We start from the raw sequence: 20142 nt of genomic DNA, 5'->3' as shown, positions 1-20142 counted from the left end.
GGAAATTTGTATTAAGGTTTAAGTAATTTATAAACCACTACAGATGTTTTTAACATAACCTGATATTATCGAACTGTTGCATCAGTGGGAAAAAAAACCCCAAAAAAACAAAAAAAAAAAAAACAAATACACACTATTTTGAGGTTTTTTAAAAATGAATAAAAATCTGATTTGCGTCAGTGTCGCAACATTTAATGTTACGGGAGTGTTTAAAAGTTTACTTTAATCAAAACAGAAAACAAAAAGGCACCGCTGGGATTCGAACCCAGGATCTCCTGTTTACTAGACAGGCGCTTTAACCAACTAAGCCACGGCGCCACGTGATTCCTGACCTCAAGAAGAGTTTATGAATGATAACACACAGCCTGAGAGACTTGTTCAGGACACATTTATTAGTTAAAAAAAAAAAAAAAAAAAAATACTATTAACAATGTTATGTACATAACGTAATATGCATTTTATTTACATTACAGATCTCCACGGCCTGCCATGAAAATCGTGAAATATACCCCCCCCCCCCCCCAAAAAAAAAAATAAAAATAAAAATAAAAAAAAGGCGATCTGGTCATTCGTGTCCCATTTCCCCGTCACAGCAGTTGGCATACCTTGTAACATATCTGGTACCGAGTTTCAGTTGGAAACAAGTGCGTCTCATTTACTTTTTTCCCGGGACTCCGCTGAAGCCCACTCAGCAAGGACAGCTTTGAGTCAAGTGCTAAACGTTATCTTTGCAACCCCATCCAAAATATAAACAAACTATGTGCAAAAAGGACATGCGAAATCATCTGATGTGCATCATACTGGTGTTTCTTAAATAGATAACGAATAGCATAAGTCACAGTTACCACCTCCCCAAGGTAGACTCGGCACCTTTGTCCAAAAAAAAAAAATTAGCGCAACACTTTGAAAGTACGCGACATCACCGAATGGGTGCACTAGTGGAGGCCACCACGGCAACTGGCGACACAGCGTAGACGTATGGGTGTGAGAACGGATACACTGATGTAGCAGACATCCTGCTGCAGGCTGGCTCGTAGCTGTTACACAAACGGACGTGTTGTTGGACGTGGACCCATTCATGTCGTAGTCTTCAATATGTTGCTCTCAGTTTTGTCAGTCATGCCAAAAGATAGTCAATCATTGAGCTGTCCAAGCTGGGCAGACTGGGGACCATCAGGTCCTGGAAGCACAGATCCGACAGGTCGGCCAGGGTCTCTATAGAGCTGGAGAGAGCCTGGAGGCCTTGCCGACTCTGGATGTCTTCCTTGTGGACAGGATGGCCACGTTCTGCTGGCTGTACCCCCCGTGCATTGAGAAAAGCTTCAAAGTCCTCTGGTAAATCCAACTCATCCAGCCCTTCGTATGGAAACACGTCTTGGCAGTAGCTGGTGAAGTCCTGGGATTGGTGGCAAAAGGTTTGGGGAACGTCTGGTGACTTGGTCTGGATGTCCAGGATTGACGAGAGCCTGGTGGACTGAGGTAGACTGGGCACCCGGTAGTCTGTTGGAGACGCAAGGCTGGGACTAGGAGGTGGAGGAGAAGCCACCTGAGGAGTGCACGGTGTCTTGTGCCTGACCTGTGAAGGTTTGGTGGCTCCTCGAGTTGATTTCTTAGTCTTGAAGAAGCGTGCGCGCCGATTTTGAAACCAAACCTGAAGAAAATTGAGAATTACATGAAACTCTTAGTCAACAAAACAAGTGTACGTTGTCTAAATTAGCCTTAGGTCGCACGTGTCCTACCTGAATTTTAGGCTCCGGTAGTCCAGTTAGAGTGGCCAGGGTTTTCCTCCCATTGATATCCGGGTAGGGTGTAGCAGAGAAGGCCCTCTCCAGCTGGCTCAGCTGCGCCTTGCTGAATATTGTGCGCTTTCGGCGGCACTTTGTCTTCGAGTTGATAGTGTATGGAACATGGTGCACTTTAGAGGGAGGGCAAAACGTTTTGTTAAAACTGACAATTACATTGTAAATGCAGAAATTAATTTGCAGAGTCAACAGCCCACAGATTTATACAGATGTTTGTCCTCAAACTATATCACATTTTAAATGTGCAAATATAAATACATGTCCACCTACCCGTGCTGGAGAGCTCTGCCGACCCGTTGTTGTTGCTGTCAGTCAGTGCATCAGGCCATAACTGCTCCGAGAAAAACGTGATGATCTCAGAAACATTACCGCTGGTAAAATCCATCCCGCACGCTGTGTCCGAAGCACGCAGCTAAAAGGGGAAATAAGTTTCCGTGAGTGAGTCCCAGACACTTCTCCAGTGAGCAGGCATGATGTCAGAGGGATTTTATACCCGAGTTCTGCAGACACAACACGACCCCCTGCGTGGCATCCTCTTGCACATCACAGACGCTATCGGGCTTTGCGAACGCGTGGCTTTGATGTGCTGCTCACCTGTTAATGGCTGTCTGGATAATAGGTGTCTGTTTGATCCCCTATGGCCCGTTAATGGGCCCCGTTTAGACCAGAGAGACAGCTTGTCTTCAGCTACGGACAACGAGATGCTCCAGAAACCTTAAAATGGAAAGATGAATCAAAGACATCCGCAGGTGAAGAAATAAACTTATCGTGGGCGCGTTTTCTTTCATTTTAAGATCATTTTCGAAGCAAGACACTCTGATTTTATGGCAACTGTTTTGGCCTGAAATTATAAACACATGTGTTACTAATCAACAGCGTGGAGGGGGGCAAATTAAAATGATTGGAAACACCTTGAAGCGCCAGAACGGCTGCTCTGATCCGGGTCTAATTTTGTTTTTAATAGTGCCCGTAATAATGATATTCATGAACGTATACAGTGTAAGGCATCCGCACTACGAGGAGCGAAGCGACACCGGCACTGTTTTACTGATTTGAAGTTCCAGTCTGCGGCACATCCTCTACCGCGCGCCGCCTCCTGGTGCGCATGAAAGCGCGCAGTGGAAGCGTATTGGAGAAGTTGTGGGAGTGACGCTTCTGTCAGCTACAATGTGTGAAGGTGACAAATCAGGCAACTTCTTTTCCCACCCCTTTCTTCGTTGTCGGTTGTGTTTCCACCGAACGAGACATCAAAACACCGGATCACTCGTAGTCCTTTTCAGCCAGTTCCCAGGCGAGTGCCAGACTCGCAGCTCCTTCACAAACAGACAGAAACGGGCTGCATGTATTAAATTACAACACGTCCACTGATTTTGCTTATAAGCAGATTTTTTGAATGCTACAATATATTTTGTAGAGGCTGCATGAAATAAAAATTAGCCTACTTGAACTGAGACGGCGGCCTTGTTGAGTGGGTCAAATTGCTCTACGTTCACCCTCTCTCCAGAGAACAACGCGCCATTTAAAAAGATCATAAGCCAAGCTCACGTGATTTGATTAAATGCAATAACATAACAGATGCAGTCGAAGAGGTCCCAGCAAACTGTGGAGTGCAAAGAGTGGCCTGTGTTTGTGTGGGACAAGTTTGTAATGCTAGCAAGTGGTCTCTAAAATAAAGGTGGTAGAAGAAACATTTTCAGTTCCACGAATGGGTAATATAAACGACCAAAGAACTTCTCCCCGAAAGAGTTGGTTTTAAGAGGTGCTTACAGACTTATAGCAGAAATAATTTCCTTAAGGAACCATTTTCGGGAAAGCTCAGACTGTTTGTTGTTGTTGTTTGTTTGTTTGTTTGTTTTTAGTAAAGGAAACTCTTGATGCATTTAAATCTGCCACGTCCAAGTGTAACCGCGACAGTGTCTTCTATAAAAATAAAACTGCACAGAAAGGATTAAAAGCTTCCTGCAAACACAAACTGCTGTTAGGAACACTTTGGTTTTAGATCATGGCCTAAAAATATGCAGCTACACAGTTTCAGCGTATGGAAGATATGAAAATGCAACTTTTTAAATGCTTTCTGTATGTAAATAATGACATAAAATTAAGTCGAGTGTTGTCTGTTCAAATTGTTATCAGTAATTGTTAATTAACTGATTAATTTGTATTTCAGATAATAACCTTTAGGTTTCACTGTAATGAAGATAGATTTGCATATCTCTTATTAAACAACGCTTCATATAAATATTCTCCCCAAAAATGAAAATACTATGAATAATGAGAGGAAGAAGAAACTATATGAAAACTGCCTTCCTGTGGCTTCTGTCACACATTAACTTGTATGGCGCCCACAGTGGCAGCTTTCCCAGCTCTCAGACTTAAGAAAAGTGCCCTGCAGTGTTGACTATTGAATGCTATAGCCATTCAAAATGTGGGACACAGTCTCTGTATGTGGAAAAGCAGGAAAATGCATTTAATATGAAAAGTGGGAGGCATGGTCCCACCAATCAGCAGGTTCTGCAGATGATTGAAACATGTGCTTACAACAAATGTGAGTGCACAGCTGAAAAGTTTGTGATGACTTTGTGGTACAAAAATATCCGTTTTACTTGCCCTACTTTATTGTAAAGCTTTTTCTAAAGCTACAGCTGCAGAGATGAAAGGATCCACTAGATGGCAGCATTTAATCGCTTTTATCTATCTATCTATCTATCTATCTATCTATCTATCTATCTATCTATCTATCTATCTATCTATCTATCAAATAGATGTTAAATTAATTTTCGAATAGAGTATAGAGTTTGATTGTGGGTTGCCAGAAACAACAGCTTATAAATCTGGGTCAATTGCACCGGACCAATCCAAACTGACTAAAGTATGACAGCAAGGTCAACTACACTGCTGGGTTAATAATACAACTTGAATGGATGCATGACAGTGCACAACAGCTCACAAATACAAACTAAAGGCAAAAGCTGCAAAAGATCGTGGTGGAATAAAGATGCAAAGTGGACTCCTAAAAAACGATATTTCTGGTCAGATGATGTTCAACCCTCCTGTAGAGTCCAGTTATCTAGTGAATGCTGTTTGAGACTTTGTGTGTGTTTTTTCTTATCATCTGTCCATCTACAAAGAACATTAATACATTAATGGAGATTTCTTCTCATTTCATTTGTACTTCAATTGTTACTAATCATAAACTGACAGGGCGATCTAGAATTCATCTTTTCTTCTAACTCAGTAGTCGCTCTCTTCACTTTTCCACTCTCCTGCCCACTCCTCTGCCCAGACTGTGTTCCCGACCTCACCGTGGAAAAAACACAATACACAAACTGTCTTTTTCTCTGTGTGTGAATGCCTCAGTTTATACCTCACAAACTCAGGTGTGCACACAGAGAAACGCTGCACTTCTGTGTCCACACTCCCCTCTAAGAAATCAGGATTGACACTCAGGCGTGAATGACGCTCTGACCTCCTCTCCGTCACCTCAGTCCTCGCTCCTTCCTTCACAATACACAAACGCCGCTCCTCAGTCCTCTATTTGATGTGGAAACTCATTCCACATTTCCTGTCAACCTGAGAGATTTTGGGGGCCCAATCTTGAATTCTGCATAGCAGAGGCGAGGGGGTTACTCCTCGCCTCTTGTCCCGTGCTTGTAAAGGCCCCTCTGGATCTGAGAAGTAGGAGCAAAGTGTGATTCCAGCTTGGCTATGGATAAAAGGACAACAGGCCAAGCAGCAAAAGCATCACACACGATTTAGTGCAGCTGGAGATACAAAATAAATGGGTATTACAGCTCAGATGGAAAGGAAGCTGAAATATTCTGTCAGCATTGCGATCCAACAGGTCGGTGTGACTTCAACTTGGCTTTGGATAAGTAAGCAAAGCATGAAGTCAGTGAAGGAGAAAACTGTGGCTGTAGATCACATGTTATTCAGTGAACTTCATAAACTGAATTAAATCCAACAAAGTAACACATAACATGGGTTTTTGGGCATTTTTGTGCACTTAGCTACTGAAACTACTGATGTTTTTTTCCCAGTGAAATTAAAGAAATTAATTTCTCCCCTCTTTCTGTCAAAATCCTGACCAAAGGCACAACCTGTACATGCAATCAGGTGGTGATTAATTATTGCTGCTGATTAACAGATGTTCAGATGTAACTAGTTTGCTCCTCCAACCTGGGCTACAGTTTCTCAAGCACAGGTGTCTGATGGACATTGTAAACCGCACATTATCCATAATAGCTTCCTTTGTAATATGATGGCTGCTTTTTAGTTTAATGTTGTTTAAGATTTTATATTTTGTCACTGTATGGGTTAGTGCTTATCTTTTAACCCTGCGCACTTCAACTGAATCACTGAGATCTGCTTAGCAAATGTCTGCCTGTCTCGAGCTCCTAATTAAACACAGGAGGTGAAATTGTGGAACAAACTGCGTCTTCACATCAGCATCTCCCATGTTTATTCTTTGGCTTTTAGATCAGACTGAATTCTGACTGTTATTTATCTATGTTGTTTTACTCTTTTTGCTTTAATTCTATGTTCTTTAAGTCTGTTGTTTTATATCACTGTTTTTGTTTTTGTTTTTTTAGATGTGCAGCACTTTGGTCCACAGCTATTGCTTTATATGTACTGATAAATAAATTTGACATGACAGTACATTCAATGAATGAATGAATGAATGAAGCAGTCTTACTTGACTCAGGCTATGTGCTGGATTGTTGCAGTGTTTTTTGGGGTCTGCAGAAGCCTGAATGGGAAACTGGATATCATACATAGACAAGAATATTATTCCCCTATTTCCAGGAATCACAGGGTACTGAGATTTAAAGCAGATGTGTGACTGCTGGCATCTGATAAAAGATGGATTCAGCCTCAGCAGGGAATTGATTTGGATATGAATATATGCAATATTCACACTAGGTTTTAGTGCATTGTTACTAACAATAGCATAATTTGTTAGATGTTACCAGTACATAATTTTAAATCGTCAATATGCCAAGTCGGAAGCTAAAAAATGATATCCTAACTGCAGTAGGCAATTACTGGCCACTTTATTAGGTGCACAACCATCTCTAGGATTTATAGAGAATGATCTGAAAAAGAGAAAATATCCAGTGAGTGGAGAAAATGCTTTATTGATGTCAGATGTCAGAGGAGTATGGTCAGACTGCTTCAAACTGATAATAACGTAAAGGTAACTTAAAATAACCTCATGTTACAACCAAAACATGGTAAATGGAATTACTCTTATTTAGTGATTTTTCTACCTGAGCACACAAAGCTCTTTATTCAACATGTCTCGCTCACACATTTTATTCTGCATCCTAGTGCACACTCACACTCACTCAGCCACCTGACCAGCAGGGTATGCAGAAGAGCATTAGTTCTTAAGTTCAAAATGTGCTGCCAAACAACATGAAGGCATGGATCCATCCTCCCTTGTATGAGTGAGCACACTGGGGCTCATTTAAACACCAGAGTCTCCCAGAGTACTGTTGCTGTTTTCCATCCCCTTTTGACCTGCTTCTAGCAGGATAACACAGCATGATACAAACATCATCTCAAATGACTGTCTTGATCACAACTTAATATAAGTTCCCTGTACTCAAATGTCCTCCACAGTCCTCAGATGTCAAATAGAGCACATATCGGATGTGGTGGGAAGGATTCTCATTGTGGACATGCAGACGAAAAATCTGCAACTAGTGTGAGAATCTGACATGTCAACATGGACCAAAATGTCTGAGGGATGTTTCCAGCACCTTGTTGAACCTGTGCAAAAATAAGGACTTGGTTATTTGTCATAAATGACTCCCAAAGGTAATATTTCCAAACCATCTTATTTACAGAATTTCTAAATCTCTGAAACATTAATATTTTATTAAAAGTAGAAAACCGTTATTTTCCACAGTGGAAAAAGTCCATTAAGATATTTCTATATAAATACAGAGAGAAGGGGATTTGTTTCGTGTGCATAAGGGAAATTTGTAATTTTATCTGTTTATTTGTTTATTTTAGTTTTTCATTTATTTTTGCTTATTATGGCATTGTGTGCTCCTGGCTCAGTTTGAAAGTCGACTGCAGGTCCAGCGGTGCACTACATGCACCTTTACTTAGTTCCACTTGTTAAATTTGCAGACAAAATACAGAAATAGCATATCAACTAACATAACAAGTCAGATTTAACGTTTTGAAGTCTTTTTTATGACAAATAACCACGTCCATGTTGACATATTTCGGTGTGGACTATGAACTGTAGGTGTGGACCAGCAACACGCTGAGGCTGAAAGCTAAGCCCAGCGGAGGGAGTGTGGGGCCCTCCCCCCAGCGGGGGGGTGGGATCTAACGGGGAAGGAGAGCTCTGTTTCTCCGCCAGTGTGACCCGTCCGGCTCCTCCGCAGCAGGTTATCTCACCATCGAGACGCTTCAGGATCTCCAGAATTTAACCGCCCCTGATATTATAAAGGTAGGACTGAACAAAACCAGATCACAGGTGTTTTCGCGTTTTAAGTTCCTGACCTAACAGACAGAGAGCGACCCGCGGGAGCGATTTGTGAAGAGACAAAAAAACAAATAAGACTAACAATAAAAACACGAAATTTAATCAGCCAGACGGACACATTAAGACGATAATGTATCCAATAAAGTTTGTGCAGAATAACCAACGTCAGCCGTGAAGCATTTAACGTGAAACAGGATACCGGATGTTGTATGTGTAGTTTCTAATTACTGTACCTTTAAGTGTGAGCCAGCCGCTGTAGCCTGGTGTTTGTGATGGTTTCCCTTTGCTGTCATTATCACAGCATACAAGCATAGAAAGCATCAGGCTCCCTCCCTAAAAAGCGATAATGGACAAATATTCCGCTTGATCCAAGTTATCAGGAGCATATAATAACGTATGCATATAATTAAAAGTACAGAGAGCCAACACAACAACAGAAAAACGTACTTATATAATACTTAATTGCTAATATGCAAAACGATGATGTATTTTATCACTTCTGTGATTTTTATAATATAGTGGGTTTGTCTCAATAAAAGAAAAAGCAGTGCTGCTGTAGTCAATGAACGAAATCTCTCAGCACAACTATAAGAAACAAATTACAGCAAAACTTCTGCTCATTGCCCACACTGTCCTGTAATTAAGTAAAAGGTTTTTGTTATTACACTGAAAATGTCTTACTTTATTTATTTATTTATTCATTCATTCATTTGTTTGTTTTACTGTAAATGTAAATAAATAAAAAATATCTATAGTAGATAGTGAAAAAACCTTTTCTGTCATTTAACTGTTTATATATTACTTAACTACTTTGCAGTATGAGTGGCTGTGGGGCAGGTCTATATCAGTGTATCAGTAACACAAACTGTAAAATATTTGAAATTACATTTGAAACGTTCCTAAATTTTCCAAAGATGTTCAGTGGGCTGGACTGGAGTCTTAAGCAGGCTGATTTTGGCTCCCGGGCCTTAACAATCACAATTAAATATAACAGAAAATACTAAACTATCCTAACCTTTATAGCTTAAGTTACTAAACTACCACCAAAACCTCAAATTACATTATATAATTTAACAGTTCTTACTTTATAGATGAGAGATCAATAAAACTAGGATAGTTATGGTTATAACAGATTTTTTTAAAGTGTTTGATGCACTTGCTCGTGCTTGGACCGGTGAGAAGAGAGCTGCAGTAGGAGAGTTGTGTATTTTTAAAGTTATCCACCTTTTCTTGATTTCTGCTTTCTGCAGCTTTGAGGAAATCTTTTTCATTTGGTCTCAAAAGATGTCCCGGGAGCAGCAAGCGGTGGCTCGTGCCAGGAAAGCCTTTGAAACAGGCAGGTCCAAATCTGTAGAGTACCGAATCAACCAGCTCAAGAATCTGCAGCGGTTATTCAGCGAGAGACAGAAAGAGATTGCAGCTGCCATTAAGAAAGACCTCAATAAGGTGAGTAGTGAGTACAAAACACATAGACTCCTGTCTGTGTTTTTACAGACTGGCTTCCGATGTTTCCCATTTTATTTCTTAGGTAAGCACAAAAGCTCCCGGAAAGCACATCCACTGCCAAGGCCAAGGCACATTTCGTAATTCTAAACAAAGTCATCTGGACCCAATTAAATCCTGAATTTTTTTGTCTGTGTCATTAATGTCTTGGTAGTTGTGCATACTTGTGCTGGCACACAAACAGTCTGACATAGAAAGAGCTGGATGGGATCCCTTCTTTCCTCTGGAAATCTGATTGCTATAAATAAATATATATGTATAGGACTGCCTTGTTAAGAAATATAAATAGAAGTTTTAAAGTGGTCAGATCATAAAACCTATGAAATGTTCATGAATCAAAAATAGCCAAAATAGTTTCCTTTCATGGAAGCATACAGAAGCTGAAGAGTATCCACCATAAGGAGATCCTACGTTCATCTTCTTCTTCCTCAGACCGAGGTTGGGGCACAGTTTTATGAGACTCTGGGTCTGGAGGGTGAGATCAGCCTCTTCATTAAGAATCTGAAGGAGTGGGCAGCCCCTCGGCATGTGAAGAAGAACCTGCTGACCATGTCTGACACCGTCTACATCCATCCAGAGCCGCTGGGGGTGGTGCTGGTCATCGGGGCCTGGAACTACCCCTGGGCTGTGACCATCCGGCCGCTCATTGGAGCCATTGCTGCCGGTACTGTACCATGCTGAGAGTGTTTGGGGTGGATGAAAGGGCAGAGTGTGATGTAATGTGCCTGAGTAGCGCTTACATCTGTAACATCTTTTATGATAAGAATACCACAGGCAATTTGTGTCCTTGTGGCCACTTACTCAAGTGCAGAATTGCATAAAATAGCATAAAAGTCAAATTATATAAAGCATTAGCATTTATATATAATAATAATTATTATTGTGTGCATATTAAATAATAACTGAAAACAAAGTTACCTATATAATTAAGTACTGGAGTAAACTTATATGTCACCAAATTCTCAATTTAAAATATACAATTTACTCACAGTTTGTAGTGCCTGGCCCTTTAAGCACACAGCCTTATTAACTCTGATATTGTAGCATTTTTTCAGTTCAGAGTAAAATCAGAACCTATGTAAATGTCTTTGGATACGTTAGCAACAGACAGCAAAGACCACAACATTTCTGCCTAAGATTTGGAAATCAAGGCGTGTATTCAGTTCTTTTCTATTCGTCTGTTTTTCAGGCCAGTTCTTTTCTTTTGTCCCGTGATCACAACCGCTCAAGTTCCCCTTTCTATCCAGCCACTGCCAAGTGTTCTCTTTCAGCTTGTGATAAGTAGGTCAAAGGCCACTCTGTGAACTCTATACTGCAATAATGAGAGCAGAAGTTTTAGGAACGGCAAAAGATTCATTGTGTGTGTCCTTGTACGTTGGTATTTACTCATCAGATGCTGGGATCATGTTTTTTTCCTATTCTGGGGTGATGTGTGTGCACTTTCTCATACATTATCTTCATAAAGCTCAGCCTGAGTGGTCAAACTGTGCGACTCAGCTTTAATCACGATGTCATGAAGAGGTTTCTTGTGACTACACAGCATGACACTGCAGTATTTGTGGTTGTCCAGTGATAGCTTTGCATATCAGTGCTTGCAAGTGGGCGGCTCATTTGTATTTCATTTGGATAAATCTAGTTTAGTGTCAAATACTGAAAAAGTGTAGCACTCGTCAGTGCAGTTGTGCAGCACTTTGTGCCACCATTTAATATTCTGTGATTGCTGGCACAACATGGACTTTGCTCTTTGCACCGGCAATATCAGATATTACACAGAAGCTCGTATCAGCCCAGTGGGTCAGAAGTCTTTTCTTCTGATTATTTTCAGGCCAAAGGCAACTGTCAGTTCAACAAAACTGTTGAAGAATTATGCATTTAAAATATAATGCACACTGATGTGCGTAATATTTTTTCATTGTGATTGGTTAATATTTACAGTCACAATTTCAGGTTAAAATAGTAAGTTAGCATTTTCTGTCTGGGCAGCCACAGCCTGAATGTGTGTGTTTGAATGGGTGAATGAGGCTAGTTGTATAAAAGTGCTTTGAGTGCTAGAAAAGAGTAGAAAAGCAGGATATAAGTGTCATTTATTTCCAGGGAGTAAAAATAATTCAATTAATCTCAGTAAAACAGAGACCCATGAACAACGTATGTACTATATGTAATAGGCTGATAATTCATGATATATACCATCATGTAAAAACTCTGATATATATAATGATACTTGTTCAACTGAATCAATTAGATTTGCATTTCACGTGTCAGTGATCCTCAAGGTTATTGTAGTTAACTAAAAATAAAAATAAAAAGTAGACTTGGAGAAAGGTTAAAAACAACCAAAACAATTGTGGCTAATGTGAAAAATGAATTAAAGTAAAATAAAAATATAGATAATAAGTTAATATCCTTAGCTTTAGACATTGTTATCTGTTAAAATTTGCTATCATAACTTAGCTGTGGAGGTTTTGATGGACATGTTAATTTGAGACATGGATGTTTAAAAGAGTGAGAGTCAATAGCTTTAAAAAAGTTGTATTTTTGGGAATGCCTGTTCTAATTGTCCATAATCTTGCCTCTGTCGTGTGTCCTCCACACAATAAAAGACTAAAACTGACACTGAAACCAATAAAAACTAAAGTGAAACTACTGAAAATGTTTTCAAGCAGTAAATATTAAAGTGGAACAAGCAGCAGTACTATAGAAACTAACTGAAACTAAACAGAATTAAAAACAAAAAGTGAAATGAAAATAAAAACGAAATTATAAGAACTCTGTTGATCACCAATAAAAAAGCACAAAGGTGTAGCTGAGGCTGCCAGCACAGACAAAGGTGAATGTCTGGGGGTAGGCGTGTGATCTCAGCTGTCTTAGTGGAGATAATGATCAATAAATGTAAGATAATGATGCCAAATGCCTGCACACAAAGAGAACTGGATATTTTTTTGGACTTTAAGCCATGATCTGCATTCTGCTGAATAGCTATCCATCCACAGGCTGTGTTTTTAGATCACAAAGCAATAACAACATTAGTACATTTCATATTAAATGTGTCAGGAAAAAATGGACAAACATCATCAAAGAAAATGATTGAAAATAATTGTTAGATAAAGACAATATTGAGCTGCTATTCTCTTCTACCTGTGCAGGTAATGCAGCTGTGGTGAAGCCCTCCGAGGTCTGTGTGCACACTTCCAAAGTCATGGAGGACCTTCTGCCGATTTACATTGACAAAGTAAGGACAGGTCACATGACAGCAGCCTATGTCCAGCCAAACAAGGCTCTGTTATAAGCTGCTTATTCTTTACAAACTGCATCTGTGCTTACACTTATAGTTTTATCCTGTGTCATATAAAAACAAACTGTGAAATGTTTCCCATGAAAACACAAGATGTCAAGGAAACTGTGTTTACTATACACACGATGGGGGAAGTCAAGCAGAGAAAAGCTTTTGACTTGTGCTGTATTTGCTTTTTATAATCAGTTTTATTTATTTATTCATCTCTATTTATTCTGCAAATGATCTAAAGAAGAAAACTGCCTTGCATCTCAAGTTGTTTAAATTACAGAGACGTGTTGTTTCCGGAGCTTTTGTGATACCTCCGTGTATGTTTTCTTTTGTGTGTCAGGAGCTTTACCCTGTTGTAACTGGAGGAGTGCCGGAGACCCAGGAGCTGCTACGCCAGAAATTTGATCATATCTTCTACACCGGCAACAGCACGGTGGGAAAAGTGATCATGGAAGCTGCCGCCAAACACCTGACACCAGTCACCCTGGAGCTTGGCGGGAAGAGCCCCTGCTACATCGACAAGAACTGTGACATAAGCATAGCCTGCAGGTGAAAGCAGTGCTCAGTGTTATTTGTCTTCATGTTACAATTTTAATTTCTTTTTTCTTTCTTACATACAGTCACTCAGAATCTTAATATTTCCATTAAGGGTGTCTGAATATGCTGGGTAGCTTTGCATGATCACAGTTTAAGACAGCTTTTATTTTAGCCTTGTGGCCGTTGGTTCATCATCTGTCGTTATCAGTTTAAGCTTCTCTTCTTTCAACCACCCTGCCTTAAAGTCAGCTTTTTTGTGGTTGGCTACACCTCATAAACAAACAGCAGGTGGGAGGAGCTGTTGTGCTCAAATTCAGAACTGTGTACCCTAAATGAGCATAATAAATATATTTACTCTCTCTGATGTTAAGAGGAATCTAAAGCATGGGCTTTAGAATACTTGCAGCTTTAGGCCATATTTAATATGAGCATCCACCTTTGTTCTGAGTGTTGGTCCATCCAGCGAGTGCTGTCAAAGCATATGCAGCTGTGGTCAGATGTTTATATACACTAGTCGTGGACATGAATGTCATAGTAATTTGGGGCTTTTAATGATTTGAATGATTTTTAATTTTCTCTAATCCACATAAGGTCAAAAGTATACTTACACACCATCAGTAATATTCAGTGTCCAAGCAAGTCGCACCTTGCTAAGATACACTTCTGGTGGTCATAAGTAAGTTTCTGGCATTTGACCACCTTTTGTAGCAGAATTGGTAGAGTTAAATCAGATAACTTGGTTTCCTTGCCAACACATGGGTTTTAAGCGTAATCCACAAATTTGCAACAGGGTCGATGTGTGTTTGGGATCATTGTCCAGGTGGAACACCAAATAAAAGCAGTTGATTTAATGTAAAGTTGAAGAATATGAGATAGTCCTTCATTATTTCATCCACTTTGTGCAATGCACTGGTACCACAGCTCCAGAACATGATGCTACCACAACCATGCTTGACAGTTGTTACAGTTTTCTTAGGTTTGAAAGCCTCACCTTTATTCCTCCAAACTTACCACTTGTCATTGTGACAAAACGGCTTCAATCTTTGTCTCGTCCGACCATAAAACTTTGAAGGCATCGATTTTAGAGCGGGGCCTTCTTTCTTGATCGACACACTCTCAGTCCGAGTCAATGTAAAACTGGCTCGACTGTGGACGCTGGTGTTATAACGCTTCCAGTTCATGGCAGGCCTGAGCCTTGGGGTTTTCTTTAACACCCTGATAACGTGATGGCACATCATTCCACCCTGAAGGACAAAGAATTCAAAGAAATTGAATTCTCAAATTGTCTTGATATTCATGCTCATGATGAGTGTATGTTTAACTTCAGACCACAACTGTATATGACATAAATCCAGTCACCGGTAACACTTCCTCTGCTCTGTAGGCGTGTCACGTGGGGGAAGTACAGTAACTGTGGTCAGACCTGCATCGCCCCAGACTACATCCTTTGTGAGCCCAGCATCCAGAACCGGGTCATTGAAGAGGTCAAGAAGTGTATTAAGGTACTGAAGATTGAAAAAAACATAACTTTGAGTTGAGAATTTTAAAACTAAGGAAAAAATATAGTCTTTAGCCTTTATTTCAATACAAACCTCAAAGAAATGTTTATGCCTAAAAGATTCATTATCAAGGTAGCAACACAGTGCACCAGAGGGGGGGGGGGGGGGGTAATTTAATGTGTTTGTCCATTAATTTACTGGTTTTTAAAATAATTTCTGTAGGAGTTCTACACAGACAACCCAAAGACGTGCCCGGACTATGGTCGCATCATCAACCAGCGCCATTTCAAGAGGGTCATGGCCATGTTAGAAGACAGCAACATCGCTGTAGGCGGGGAAAATGATGAGTCAGACTGCTACATAGGTAACAATTAATTCATTTTTAAAATATTGTGTTTATTTTCTCAGGCCTTGACAGATGCACCTTCAGGGACCATATACAGAGTCAATACTCAATAGCAGGAGGATAAGGGGAAAATAACAATAGAAGTTACAATGAAGACAAATGTTGATAGCTTTTAAACTAAAATAATCAAACTGAAACTCAGACAGATAAACCAGAATATCTGAAAGGAGAACCTTCAGGAACAAGACAAAGTCATGCAGTGTTTCTGTGATGTGCTTAGCTCCAACAGTTCTACGGGACGTGAAGCCAGAGGCAAAGGTAATGCAGGAGGAGATTTTTGGACCTCTACTTCCTATCTTACCAGTCAGCAGCCTGGACGAAGCCATCAAGCTGATCAATAAGGGAGAGAAACCTCTGGCTCTCTATGTGTTCTCACCAGATAACAAGGTATCTACCAGCAGCCAACACAGCAAAGCAGTTAACACGTGGAAACCAGTGTTTAGGTCGAGACTTATTGTCAGGGTTTTTTGTTTTCTCTTCTCTGTAAAGGTGATAGAGAGAATGAGAGATGAGACTTCGAGTGGAGGATTCCTGGCCAACGACTGCCTCGTGCACTATTCTGTCAGCGCGTTGCCATTTGGAGGAGTGGGTAAGTAGAGAAACTGTGCAAATGGAGCCTTTTTTTTAACCCCTTAGTGACTTTACTGTCTGTATTACTGGTTTATTGTGTTGATTAAAAGTGGTCAAACCTAATGCCAACATCTGTGTATGTTCCATGTGCAGGAAACAGTGGAATAGGCTGCTACCACGGCAAGTTCAGCTTTGACCGACTGAGCCACCTGCGTGGTTGTCTGGTCAAAAAGCTGAAAATGGAGGGGGTGAACGACATGCGCTACCCGCCGCACACATTGAAGAAACTGGGCTGGGCGCGCTTCTTCATCCTCAATACCGTAGATGTGGGCTGGGTGGGACGGATGGCGCTCCTAGCTGCTCTGGTTATGGTGGCTGCTGTTGTGATTCAGGTGAGTTGAAAAGAAAGAAAGGAATAACTGACACGGGCAGTATCAGTGGACGAGCTTCCCAGCTAGCTGCAATGTTCTAAGAGGAGCAGAGAAACCTAAACCTTTCTGTAGTTGAACACATCCTTTGAGTGTCACACAGTGCACATGTGCATTACTGAGTGGGACAAAAAAGAGCGATCGCATTACTCCAGTGTTGGCAGACTTGCACCTGCTCTCTGCGCATCACAGAATCCAGCATGAAGTGCGCTATTGTATTTAAAGCTTTAAATGGCCTTGCACCTGCGTTTGCGGTAGAGACTTATGCTGTATCCATACTCTCTCTCAACATCATTAACCCTGTAAATCCTGAACTATGCAATGACTGCCGGACGATTGTAATTTTTTTGAAACTGTTTTTTTTTTTTCACAGTTTCAAAAAAAGTTTTTGGAAAAAAAGTGTTTATTGAACCTTCTGACAATTAAAAAAAAAGCAAACATTAATTTCCATATATGAGTTTTAATTTGTAATATTTGTCTCGCAGTAGCACTCCATGTGTCTGATTGCATACATCAGATTTTTCAGCCTTACAGGGTTAAGGTCTACTTCCTAATCACTCTAGAGTCCAGACCATCGCAGAGTCAAAGCTAATTTGCTTGCACCAAGACGCTGGAATGATCATCCAAGTGACTTCACAAATGCGTCACCTACCTCTGTCTTTAACTCTTAGCTAAAGACATCATGCTTTTTGTAATTTTATGTAATTAATGTAAATGCGTGAATTTGTATCTTTTATTTTTGTTTCTTATTGTAAATCACTTTTCTAAACATGCTACAGTATAGAAATATAAAGCATTTCCAGTCATGCTGCACAATGGGAGCTGAACCATCCAAGTGCCACCAAGTCCCCCGTCCACAAGTATTTTTTTAAGCTCAACTTTGGTCTTTCCATCTACATTCAAAGGCCTAATGAAAAGCTCCTTCTGGGTGAAGACAGATTTAGGGTTAAGGGTTACATAACCACCAGCTGGCTTGTCATACTATAGGCATGCCCAGTTTTGTTTCAGTGCTTTCAAGCAGATTTAATTTATTCAGGTTTTGAGCTGTTTAGTGCTCGGTCCTGTGGAAGTGGTGGCGGTTCAGCCTTTTTTTCCTCCAAAAGTTCAAAGATTAATCAGTGATTCTGAGGCAGATTTGATGATAAATGGTCGTCTGCGATCGATTGGCAAGCTGTCCATATACAGGCAGCGAATCCACGACGCACATGAAAACAGAGTTGAATTATCCAAAACTACACATGCCAATAAACAGAACAACGCAACAATGACAAAACTTTCTTGTATCTGAAAAAAAAAACATTCCCAACTCACTCATTAACAGCTACACAGTTGTAAGTAAACAACCCGGGGCTCTTTGGTTCAGTAAACAATGCTATCCAGTGAATGTGGCAGATACAGCCTGGCACACACACAGATCTGGATGTGGAAAGGGTCAAATGGCAACAAAGATGCAGAATGTTTTTCTTTCTTCTTCTTCTTCTTTTTTTGGTTCACAATGCAAATACTTCACAGTATTTCTGTATTTTTTTTATTCAGTATTCACATATATAAATTTTAAATGTGTGACATTTACTTTTTTTGCACTGTGGCATTTTTCTGTTCTGCTCTGTATACTCCTTTTTACGGTGGCCCTGAGAGGCCAAATGGACTGCAACTTAAGAAAACACCAGCAATAAGAAAAACGCTGCAAAAGCACACAAAACACAACGGAAATAGGAAAAACGACAACGGAAATAAGAAAAACAACAACGGAAATAGGAGCAAACAAAACACAAATAGGAAAAAACTAATTTCCACAAGCACAAAGGAAGTGTTTGTGGGGAGACAATAACCCGACGGACCAGTTGCAGGAACCAAATTATGCTAAGAATTGCGCTGGGAGACACTTAAAATAAGTGGAGGATCTATCAGTTTTGTGAGGAAAGAAAAGATGAGAGGTAAGTGTGTTAGCCTAACTATTGGCCTAAAAATCCGTCATGAGTATTATATGAATCATGATAAAACACGCCTACCATGTTTTGGGTTCCTGCAACTGGTCCGTTGGGTTATTGTCTCCCCAGAAACACTTCCCTTGTGCTTTAGAAAATCTGTTTTTTCCTATTTCTGTTTCTGTTTTTCCTTCATTGTGTTTTGTGTGCTTTTGCAGCGTTTTTCTTATTGCTAGTGTTTTCTTAAGTTGCAGTCCGTTTGGCCTCTCAGGGCCACCGTACCTTTTGCCCTCTACAGTCTGCAGACTAGTTTTTACCCAACCTTCCTACTGAGTAACAACAAAGGATTCAAATAGAAATAGAAGCACTATTTCAAATAGAAATATTGTTAAAACACTTGCTTACAGCTGCGTCACAGCTTACCTCTGAGACACCCATCAGTCATTTTAAAAGCATTATGAATGCAGAGCAAATGTTTAGAAAAACCTCCAGCTGAGTCTTCTGTTTGTGTCTTTGGTTTTACAGAAGTACCTCCTCTGAAGCCGTTCTGCTGTTTCCTTTATCGTCTGGGCCGCAGAAGAGGAACAAGGAGGATTCATTTGTTTATGCATGAACAAGATAGCAATGTTGTGTTGTTTCAGGATTGCCGTTTTCCATTTCACATTTCAGTGAAGTTTCATGGAGCTCACTGAGAGCCGTTTATTTTAATGAAGATAATTATTTATTCTCATCTATGCAAGAATCACTACGTTCCATTAATTCATCACCACATTTTTAATACTTTTTTTTTAAAAATATGAATGATTTAGTTGTTTTTTTTTAATGAAGTAATAGTGTAAGTGTAGAGGTATTGCATGATTCAAAGTATGTTGTCCATTTATTCTACCTTGCATTTAAAAAACAAAACATGTTTACATGAAGGGCCATAAGATGAAGTTCATGTTAATAATGAAAAATGATTTTTTTCATCATTATTATTATTATTATGTAGGAGCTACCTACAGGGTATTTTTAGCTTGTTGTTTCAGTAATGGATCCGCCATTAATCTGACAATCAGCCCGAATGCACTTGATTTCAGCCCAGAGTAGTTTCAGGCTGTGTTTGGCAGGCATGAAGACAATCTGTCCAGTGAGATTTCAGTGTTTGTTTTCAGCTCATCCGAATCACGCAGGTTCATGTGAAGGAAGTTTTTAATGATTTTTTTTATGACCAAATGTAAAACATTTAAGTGACCAAGTGTAGTTGTTTCTAAATATTTGCCTATATCGCACCATTTAAATTTATAAACAACAATTAAAGAAATATATATGCATTTCTATTTTAATATTCAACTAAATAAATTGCTACATGTATCAGTTTGAAATTTAAGTTATTTTTATTCTGTATTTTACAAGCGTATGTTGCATAATACAGAGTTGATATTCATCAGCTCTCCTCTGTGAGTTAGAAATAGATTCACAGTTCAGTCTCATACGTTGTTAAATTAACTGTTAAAGGTCATGAAAAACATTTTTACATAAGTGGGTCAAGAACTTATGAAGAGTGTTGCTTAAAGTCAAATTTCAATGACTTTGGATTTTATCATCTGCAGTGATAAAATCTCCATGAATGGTAACATTTAAAAGATTCAGAAAATTCAGAGTTCAGTTCTCGTGATCTTTGGGACCAGAAACCACACCCAAC

The 20142-nt window shown here is 39.8% G+C and overlaps 2 protein-coding genes across 3 annotated transcripts; one reads left to right on the top strand and one right to left on the bottom strand.

Annotated features, from left to right (window-relative positions):
- Positions 1-884: 884 nt before the first annotated feature.
- On the bottom strand, positions 885-2390 carry LOC309715091 (uncharacterized protein). Its single transcript, XM_082547920.1, has 4 exons — positions 2296-2390; positions 2073-2214; positions 1740-1915; positions 885-1651 (listed from the first exon to the last, which is right to left on the bottom strand). The coding sequence occupies exons 1-4, from the start codon at positions 2344-2346 to the stop codon at positions 1118-1120; spliced, it is 903 nt and encodes a 300-aa protein (XP_082404046.1). The 5' UTR covers positions 2347-2390; the 3' UTR covers positions 885-1117.
- Positions 2391-8130: 5740 nt separating this feature from the next.
- aldh3a2b (aldehyde dehydrogenase 3 family, member A2b) lies at positions 8131-19811 on the top strand. Of its 2 annotated transcripts, none has more exons than XM_082549469.1 (11): positions 8131-8268; positions 9589-9750; positions 10240-10471; positions 12951-13036; positions 13431-13639; positions 15012-15129; positions 15349-15490; positions 15753-15919; positions 16022-16121; positions 16256-16494; positions 18984-19811. In XM_082549469.1, exons 2-11 carry the CDS (start codon positions 9589-9591, stop codon positions 18996-18998), a joined length of 1470 nt encoding a protein of 489 aa, XP_082405595.1. In that variant the 5' UTR covers positions 8131-8268; the 3' UTR covers positions 18999-19811. The 2 variants fall into 2 exon arrangements, with proteins under 2 accessions (XP_082405595.1, XP_082405594.1); XM_082549468.1 differs by having other exon boundaries at positions 9555-9750.
- Positions 19812-20142: the final 331 nt, after the last annotated feature.

This window comes from Aulonocara stuartgranti (assembly GCF_965226115.1).
Source record: "Aulonocara stuartgranti genome assembly, chromosome: 10".
Taxonomy (NCBI): domain Eukaryota; kingdom Metazoa; phylum Chordata; class Actinopteri; order Cichliformes; family Cichlidae; genus Aulonocara; species Aulonocara stuartgranti.
Note: the sequence above shows the minus strand (reverse complement) of the source record. Positions and strands in the feature narration are given on the sequence as shown.

Excerpts from the sequence above, each read along its gene's own strand:
- LOC309715091 (XM_082547920.1), bottom strand. The coding sequence starts at position 2,346 with ATGTGCAAGAGGATGCCACGCAGGGGGTCGTGTTGTGTCTGCAGAACT. Across the intron at positions 2,215-2,295 it reads GTTGTGTCTGCAGAACTCGG|CTGCGTGCTTCGGACACAGC; the intron begins GTATAAAATCCC and ends TTCCCCTTTTAG. Across the intron at positions 1,652-1,739 it reads TACCGGAGCCTAAAATTCAG|GTTTGGTTTCAAAATCGGCG; the intron begins GTAGGACACGTG and ends AATTTTCTTCAG.
- aldh3a2b (XM_082549469.1), top strand. The coding sequence starts at position 9,589 with ATGTCCCGGGAGCAGCAAGCGGTGGCTCGTGCCAGGAAAGCCTTTGAA. Across the intron at positions 10,472-12,950 it reads CATTGGAGCCATTGCTGCCG|GTAATGCAGCTGTGGTGAAG; the intron begins GTACTGTACCAT and ends CTACCTGTGCAG. Across the intron at positions 15,130-15,348 it reads AGGTCAAGAAGTGTATTAAG|GAGTTCTACACAGACAACCC; the intron begins GTACTGAAGATT and ends TAATTTCTGTAG.